Here is a 9,434-nt window from a genome sequence, read left to right as displayed (position 1 = left end):
GGATAACTGTATACGGAAGCATACGCGCTTCATCATCGAGTGGCCGCCCTTCGAATACGCCGTCCTGCTCACCATCATCGCCAATTGCGTAGTCCTTGCCCTCGAGGAGCATCTGCCGTTTTCTGACAAGACCATACTCGCACAAAAGCTCGAGACCACGGAGATCTATTTCCTCGGGATTTTCTGCGTCGAGGCGAGCCTCAAGATCCTCGCTCTCGGCTTCGTCCTCCACCGCGGCTCCTACCTGCGCAACATCTGGAACATCATGGACTTCTTCGTCGTGGTGACCGGGTAAGAGTCGAGAGCTTCTTTGTCAGCAAGTCCTCCTTTTCGTTTCTCTCCATTCTTCCCTTTCTGTATTTCCTTCACTCTGTATTCCTCATTATTTTCTCCTACATTTTTAAACAGTTTACTTAGATGTCCTTGGGAAAAGAGTTTCCTGAGATCATTAATTTTTTTATTTATTGTTAGATCCGACACGCACAAAATAATATTATGTGATATTTATATGAAAAAATAAACAATTTTATGTTTAAGCTCAGCATACACACATATGTGCATTTTTCTATATACATTTACATCTCTTACATAAATAGGACAAATCATTAATATTGATCATTCTCAAGACAGACAAATATTGTTTCGTCCATTAATTAATTTGCGATCAAAGAGAGCGACAAAATAAACCTCTTTCCCTCTAATTATACCTCTGTAAGGAAACAAGATATTGGAGGAATCAATTTCATCAACATTGCCAGGCAAGATATTTCAGTATTTGCGGACGTGATTAGAAATCTGTAATGTTCAACAGACAAGACAAATTTTTACTCATTAAAATCTAAGTAAATAAAGGGAAGCGTGTTTGTAAACAAAAAGAGATGGCAACAAAAAGTTTTATTTACTTTGAAAATTTCGAATTTGTCGTACCGAGAAATTAAAAGCTGATTTAATATATTTATATATATATATTTTTTTTATTTATTGATAAAACTGTAGATAATAACTATAGACAATATAATAGTTTTTTGATGACAAAAATGTCATTATTGAATAAATTGTTAGAAAATGTTGGCATTCTGGCAACGTAGTTCACGAACTGGTTTCTCCAGCCTTAGGACTTAAGGAAATACGTCGATCGCCATACCGATTGGTCAGATAGATTTTAGAGTGATCCTTGAATTAGGTCGATGACCGTGTTCGCCGAAACAAACGTGGACGTCGACCTCCGTATGCTACGTTCCTTCAGGGTCCTCAGACCGCTAAAGCTGGTTTCGAAAATTCCAAGTGAGTCAGTCAGAGTTCTGCGAAAGAACAGCAGCGATTAACAGACCATGCCCAAGAGAGAGCCCTGCCAATAACAAGTCGAGCTAATAGTCGAGCGGCAGATGACTTTACCCCCAATCCTCTTTCCCGTGTCCTACCGTGTACTATATAGTACTTCCTGGCAATTTGCATTATGCATTCTCATAGTTACGAACATAGTTTTAATGTCTTCGGCGCCGAAACTCTTAGCTCGATCTTACAATTTCGGTCAGTTTCGCTGCTTTAGTTGGTGCGACGTCTAGTTCTGGCAAGCGAGAGAAGCATCGACTTGAACTTGTCTATATATATATATATACATTATTAGTTCCCGTTCTTCTAGCATCCTTTACGTTAATTTTCTAATTACGTAATATAACGTCGTACATTTTTTACTAGCCCCTTTTGCTCTTAGAGGCTATGGGTGTCTTAGATCAATTGATAAAGTTAAAGTTGATGATGGGTAAAAGCTAGCTCAGTTGATGATCGATATTTGTTGAATATAAACAATAATTTATATATTAAATCTCTATGTTTATATGCGTTGCTTCTGAATAATCACATTTAGATAATATTCTATTTTCTCTAGAGGAATTTGCGTTAATTAGCGATTAGATTTATGGACAGTTTAAATTCATAAATCTCGCTATTTAATACACACATTCTTCAAATTTAAAAAAAAGCGTAGTTATACGCAAGTACAAAGCATTTTTTCTAAATATATATATATATATATATATATATATATATATATATATATTATATATGTATTAAATATATATATATATATATATATATATTTATATATGTATTAAATATATATTAAATAAATAAATAAATATATATATATATATATATATATATATATATATTTAACATAAAAAATTTTTTTTAAATACTACATAAAATTTTCGCAGCTATTCTTTTGCTAATACTGACAGAGAAAAGAAATTCTGCCAATTAAAAATAATTATGATAAAAAATAGTTGCCACATGCATTTGTCTTTTCATTGTAACAATATACGCAACATCAACGCGTTATCAATGTTTTGCACACATTTTCAATACAAATATTCCTTAATAATTCTAATTTCTAATGATACTTTTTAATAATTATGATCTGAATTTTGATAGTACTGTAGTCGTATGTAGAAAAATATAAACACGTAGCAAGCAATTTAGTCGTCGTATTTAAGATTGGAATTAATTATTATTCTCTTCTGTGATTGTTAGGATATATAATTTACTAGATCGTGTGTGTGTCTGCAAGAAAGAAAGAGTTATTTATTAATGAGTAGTCAATATTCCCCGAAAGTGTTTTCTTCGAAATAGCAATTTGGACCATTCGTCTTTGATTACGCTGAAGATGCGCTCTCATGAACAGGTAGACAGAAGGAAAAAAAAAAAAAGAAAAAACACACACACGCACAGATATGATGACCCGCGCAGAACGATGCCTATATTTAGTGGTTAGCTATTTTTAGCTGCAGTCACGCTAAATAATAGAGTCGACTATACATTGTTAAATGGATACGTGTCCTCCTAGAGTACATAACGTGTTTAACAGCGCGGTTATTTATTAGATAGTTGTACTTTTAGACGTTTATATGACAGACCGAATCGTTGTTTTATTTAATCATTTAATAGTGTCCATAATTCTCAAAGAGTTACTTTGGTTACTTTCTTTCGATCCTCATTCCTTGGATTTGCTTTCTGCTTTTATCGGATATTTTTCTTTCATGAATTAGTCAGACATTGACAGCTTCATTATTCATGTTACTCATAATTAAGGTTTTTCCATTATTATTAATAATACGATACAATTATTGTTTTGATATACAGAAGAATTCTTTTTTGATGTCTTTGTTAAAATCTTGAATATTTTTGATTGTCATAAAAATATATTTTTTCTTTTTATGTGAAATTTTTATCGTGTGTGCAACTTATTTTCAAATTTAAATAAATCTTTTTTTCTTTGATCTTATTTTTAGAATTAATCTGTAAAGAAAACTGGCGTTGAAAATTATTGGATCATTTTCAGTTCAATCATTGTTTCGTAATAGAGATATTTAAAATGATTTTATTAATTGAATGTTTCCTTGTAATGCTAAATAATTCATTGTTACCTCGAGTTCCATAGAAAAAAAATTTTTATTTATTAAAATTTCATTGATTTATTAAAATAAAAATACATTTTTATTATGTTTTAGAATATAAAATAAAATTCCAGAAAATATGGTGTATAAAAGTTTTTAATTCATTCTCTCAGCAGGATGGAAAAGATCTAGCACCTCTCTATAATATCTGTTCTGGATTGAAAAGAATCTTTCCGGAAAGCTGCTGTTATTGGCAAGAGTCAGAAATAGATGAGAGAGGCGGTCGCGCGCACGCGCGCGCGCGCGCACGATGAACTGATATCCTCGAGAAACTAGAATCGCGAGTTACATGCGATTATATTTATCGCTAGTTCGTCCCAGCGTTTCACATGTTCTCCTAGACCTAGATATGCAGTATTTCACCATAGTCTAGAGAGAGAGAATACGTATATATAGATACATTTATACGCCTATACATCGATCCCATTCCTCTCGTGACATCCTTTTCAATAGATCATTGTCCTATTCTGTCAGATCAGTTTATTTTAATGCATAATACTGAAACTAATAACATAGAAAAAAATGTATTCCTTCGATATTTAAAATATTTTTACTTAAAATTTTTATTATTGATTTTAATATTAATGTGTGTGTGTGTGTGTGTGTGTGTGTGAAAGAGAGAGAAAGAGAGAGAGAGAGAGAGAGAGAGAGAGAGAGAGAGAGATTGAAAGTAACTTTGATATGTTATCTAAAACATATCATTATGTAAAATAAATAATTTAATAATCGAGAAATGTAAGAAATATAAAATTATTTATTTCATTAAAAATCATAAGTAAATCCTTTCCCTTCAAGTTTTTGTTAAATTTATTTTTTAAATTGATTCAAGTTTTGCAAGATTGAAATCTAACTTCTCGGCATTCGTTGCCGATTAAGATCCCGACTGTTTATCTATTAGCACTGTCAAAAAAATCTAATTCACTTTAATGTTCCACGTTATCGATCGCATTCGAAAACTCCAATCGATCGTCCTGATAACACTATCTCTTCTCCAATTCCCGGGCTAGGTTTAGAGAACGCTAGTTAACCATCTAGTGGCCGTAGTCTAAGTATTTAAGTGTAGCGTGAGTATTAGTGTAATAGAGTAGTAAGTAGTAAAGTATGGCGGGTGTGTGTGTTTTTGAGGCAGGATCGTCACGGCATTCTCGCAAGGCATAAGCCTGGATATGGACCTGCGCACGTTGCGTGCGATACGCGTGTTGCGACCGCTCAAACTTGTCTCCGGCATACCGAGTGAGTAGCGCATCAGTAAAAAAAAAAAAATTAGAAAATCGGTCGAGCATCGGTTGAGTTTAAAACTCGGGGTTGCTCGGCGCGAGAGGCTCTAAAGAGATCTCGCATTTTCAGGAAGGCCCTTTCGTTGTCAGAAAACTTTCGAAAATAGCACGTGGAATAAATACTCGTATTCGCACCTTTATTAAATCCCTAGCGTTTCAAGTATTTTTCTTCTAAACAATCTATGACAATCTATATTGAGTAATTAAAATATCGTATAGTCATCTATGTGAATAAATATGACTTTAAATCGAGGTGTGAGTATGAGTTAGAGACGCGTTTTACCTCACTCTTAGCGCTCAATGTTTCATTCATGCATTCTATTATTACGCATGTTTGTGCGTGCACGTTTTATAGAATAAAAATAATTAATAAATAAGAAAAAAAATATTTATAAATGTAGAATGAGAAAATCAGATGATCACATTTAGCGCTAAAACACGCGACAAAAATGCATTCTCGTTGCTCGTGCAATTTTTTTACATACGAATGAGTAATGACTGATTAGTGCTTACGGCTTGAACTTACTTCTTTGTGTCTCAGATTTGGATACCTCGAAGATCGAATATGATCCGCCGTTGAGAATATATTTATTTCTCAAATAGCGGTTATATAGATTTAACGAGGAACGAATTAACGATTATGAAATCAAGTCAGAGTAGATGAGAATGTAGTCATATTTAATCGCAAATATATTTATCTATTACCCGTAGAATGCTTTCTATCGAATTAGATCGATTGTTTGTTTTATGTTAGTAGTATTGCTCATATTATTATAGATAGATATTATATTAAAAGTTCAATGTTGTATCTAAATGCGGCGGAGGTGTCCCAATCCTTAGACGCAGAATCATTTCGAGTAATATGGAATATTTATATTTTTAAGTTAAATTTTAATTAATTTCAAAAGTCAAATTAATATTTAATTATTATTACGTTATACACTACACATTACATTATGTTATAGTGATGTTAGATTATTTATGTAAAAATTTGTGTAGTTTTTTCGCGAGCAGCAAGCAATAACGATGCACGAACAGGGAGAAAGTTATATCGAGCCTAGATTTCTTTCCCACTTATCTGATTATCTGAGAATGGTGATTGGACCTAATTACTCCTCGGCGATTATTTGCATACAGGTCTTCAGGTGGTGCTCAAGTCTATCATCAAGGCGATGGCGCCGCTACTGCAGATCGGCTTGCTGGTACTCTTCGCCATCGTCATATTTGCCATCATCGGCCTCGAGTTTTATTCGGGAACTTTGCATAAAACGTGCTTCAGTATAATGGACATGTGTGAGTGTATTCGAAAATTCAGCCAACTTCTCAGAAATTTTCGAATAACTCTAATTCTTGTTATCTCTTTTTATTTGCTTTATTATTTTTTTTTCTACATTTCTCTTTTATTTAATATATATAAAAAATTATAAAAGAAAATTTTTTGATAATATTATATATATTTTAATTTTTTTTTTTGGGGATATTTCTCTTGGGCTTCTCCCAACAGACGTTGATGTATGTGAAAAATTATTATTTAAAAATTATTTTGAAAAATTATTTTAAATTATGCTGTAAATGTTGCAGCAATCATAAAGGAAGGCGATAGTGCGAGCCCATGCAACACGGACATCAAGGATGAGGCTCCAGCCGGGGCCAACGTGTGCAACCCTAATATCTCGGCGTGCAGGGAATACTGGGAGGGACCAAACGCGGGCATCACCAGCTTCGATAATATCGGATTCGCCATGCTCACTGTCTTCCAGTGTATCACTATGGAGGGCTGGACTGCCATATTGTACTGGGTAAAGCAAGAAATGTGTTCTTCAGTGTTAAAAATTCATTTTATTGTTCTTTATTTATCATCTCTTTATCTCTCTTTTTCTTTCTCTCTCTCTCTCTCTCTCTTGCTATCTTCTCTTTCTCTTTACTAAAATTTTGCCCTCCTTATCACGCACGATCTGTCCTATTCAGTGTCTCTTTTCTCTTTCTCTTCATTACATCAAAGATTAATAGTCGAAATCCTCAAATCTATGTATCATAGAATGTTGCTATCAGTGTCATCAATCCTATATCAACTGTCAAGGCTTTATTTGGATATCATATCTTTGTATCAAATTCATTCTTTCGATATAATTCCTTGTCAATTAATCATTTATTATTTTTTTATAGAGGAGAGAATAAATTATCGAATAAATCAAATTTGATACGTGTGTGTATCCTCCTTAACCCTTTGTCACCCGCTTTTAAAGGTTGATTTTTTTTTTACAATTAATTTGATTACTTTTCACTTTTGTTGTTGTACTCTTTTGTATTTTTGCCTCTTCATTCTGTGTTCTTTGCTAAATTCGTCGGTTTTCAGGAATGCAAAAACAGCTAACACTGACGCATATGTTCACCTTGCTCAGTATGACATTGTCAGTTCCAGCCTCCTTCTTCGATGTTTTAATATTGATGTTAAATGTATTTTCTATCGTGTTTAATCCTTTCGTGACTGTATTAATTTACCTTATAATTAGATTATTTTTACAGCAGCATTAAATATATGTATATATCTTTTAGCACATTAATATACGTACAAGAGTTATTGATAAGATGTATTTGTTTCGCTTGTTCACGAAAGGATTAATAATTAGCCGGTAGAACAAGGAGAATTTCAAACTATTTTATTGTTATAAGTTAAAAACAATAATTTATTTTGAAATCATCTATTATTGTTCTACGGTTGTAACGATCATTAATCGTTAACTGTTGTACCTCAAAAATATTTTTGTAATCAGATAATCCGGGATAAAAAAATATTAATTGGAAAAAATGCCGTGCTTTAAAATTACTTGGAAGTTTTTCCGATTTTAGAGACATTTTCAAATTATTGAATACTATTCTAGTTTAATTAATTGAAACTTGTATACTAGGTTCTCAAGATAGTAATAATAAGGAGATGTAGCGAGTAGTCTCAGGTCAATTCAACAACATGGCACGTTTCTCTGATTCTATTTCTTTCCCCCGGATTATATTTCCTATAGCGATAAGGTTTCATAAAATTCGTATTGTTTTGCGTAAATGAGGTCGGTGGATTTTCAATCTATTTTTAAATAAAAATTTGTCTCTTCATGTCGGACAAAATTTGTCTTTGTGAAGAGAAATGAAAATTATCGAATAACGATAAATAAAAAATTCGATCTCTCGCAACTGAACGATTACATTTATCACGTTACATTTGGTACAGCGAGAGCACAGCCTGATGCCTCTATATCACATAACGATCCCTTTGCCGTTAAATTAATATACCTTCGACTGTGTAACCGGTGCATATGTGTACACACGACACTGCTTCTCATATCGATTCTGGATTTGCAGACAAACGACGCTCTTGGCAGTTATTTCAACTGGGTTTACTTTATACCGTTGATCGTCCTTGGATCATTCTTCATGCTGAACTTAGTTCTTGGTGTCTTGAGCGGGTGAGTACGTTCTCCTTAAAAAAATCTTCCGCAATTTTTCCGTCCACACCGAAATAATTCACGGAGCGGCGATCCGCGTGCTTCCGCAATTCGCGAAAATTGCAAATGAAGTTGAGAAATTACTTCAGAATCAATTTCTTTCCTCGTCAGGGAATTTTCTAATGAAAGAACGCGTGTCGAACGGCGAGCGGCTTATCGGAAAGCGAAAAACAAGCGGCTCTTCACAACTGCATTCAGTTCCTATTTAAAATGGATCACTCAAGCAGGTCTTCAGTTAACTATCATTGCCTAACATTAGCGTGCAATGAGCCGTATCTCTTAGCGTGTTTAGCACTATCATCATAACGATTAAAGATATAAACCAACAATCATCAGTTTATTACAGAAAAATATCAAAGAAGTCAGTCATCACACAGACACACATATAATACTTATTCTAAAATTATTAATAAATCTTAATTAATATTTTATTAAAGTATCTTATTGTATGATATTTATTTTCTTTTATTGCAAAAAAAAGCTTACTATGTTTCTTCATGTATAAATTTCTATTATTTTCTTATTGGATATGTACATGTATTATATTTATGATTAAACTGATTGTATGTGACCTTTGACATGCCAAAAGCAAAATTCAAAATTATTTAACTATACTTAGTACTGAATACGCGATGAGAATACGATGCAAAGTGTGTATTTTACAAAAATGTAAATTTTTTGGTATCGCAGCTTGTTTGTTCGATTAATCACTGCTAGATTATTTTAATATTTAATTAGAAACAATTAACACGCGTATTTAAAAGAGTAGTTAACAATAAATGGATTATACAATTCAGTGCGTGCGTAATATATTACACCATAATATACAAGGTAGTTTAAAGCACGAAACAAATATTTCGCAAAAAGCAATAATTCTTTTCTGAAATATTCCCTATGGTATTTTATTTAAACACAGTTAGCTTATCAAATATGCCGGTATATTGCTAGAATATTCAGCGGTACTGCCAGAAAGTCCTCTGCTAAACTTATTGTTAGTCTTTATAAAAGTGCTCCCGAATAAGCTCCCATGTCATCTGTATCACGCTTGTAGAGAGTTTGCGAAGGAGAGAGAGAAAGTGGAGAATCGACAGTCCTTTCTGAAGTTGCGAAGACAGCAGCAGCTTGAGCGCGAATTGAATTGTTACCTCAATTGGATCTGCAAAGCAGGTTAGATCAATTGCCGTAGAAGAAGTACGTGAATTGAA

General features: G+C 33.1%; 1 protein-coding gene across 5 annotated transcripts in view; it reads left to right on the top strand.

Annotated features, from left to right (window-relative positions):
* The first annotated feature begins 122 nt into the window (after positions 1-122).
* Positions 123-9,434, top strand: part of LOC126851951 (voltage-dependent calcium channel type A subunit alpha-1) — a 51,943-nt gene continuing 42,631 nt past the window's right edge. For 3 of the 5 annotated variants that reach the window (XM_050596319.1, XM_050596357.1, XM_050596347.1), the window contains exons 1-7: positions 123-291; positions 1,184-1,284; positions 4,581-4,688; positions 5,870-6,025; positions 6,314-6,531; positions 8,087-8,190; positions 9,281-9,396. In XM_050596319.1, the coding sequence (XP_050452276.1) occupies positions 266-291; positions 1,184-1,284; positions 4,581-4,688; positions 5,870-6,025; positions 6,314-6,531; positions 8,087-8,190; positions 9,281-9,396 (829 nt within the window). In that variant the 5' untranslated portion in view covers positions 123-265. The remainder of the gene's footprint in view (positions 292-1,183; positions 1,285-4,580; positions 4,689-5,869; positions 6,026-6,313; positions 6,532-8,086; positions 8,191-9,280; positions 9,397-9,434) is intronic. The other 2 variants (XM_050596327.1, XM_050596338.1) reach the window with 2 other exon arrangements.

Source organism: Cataglyphis hispanica, chromosome 1 (assembly GCF_021464435.1).
Source record: "Cataglyphis hispanica isolate Lineage 1 chromosome 1, ULB_Chis1_1.0, whole genome shotgun sequence".
Classification (NCBI taxonomy): Eukaryota; Metazoa; Arthropoda; class Insecta; order Hymenoptera; family Formicidae; genus Cataglyphis; species Cataglyphis hispanica.
The sequence above is the reverse complement of the archived record's forward strand: the minus strand, read 5'-3'. Positions and strand labels throughout refer to the sequence as shown.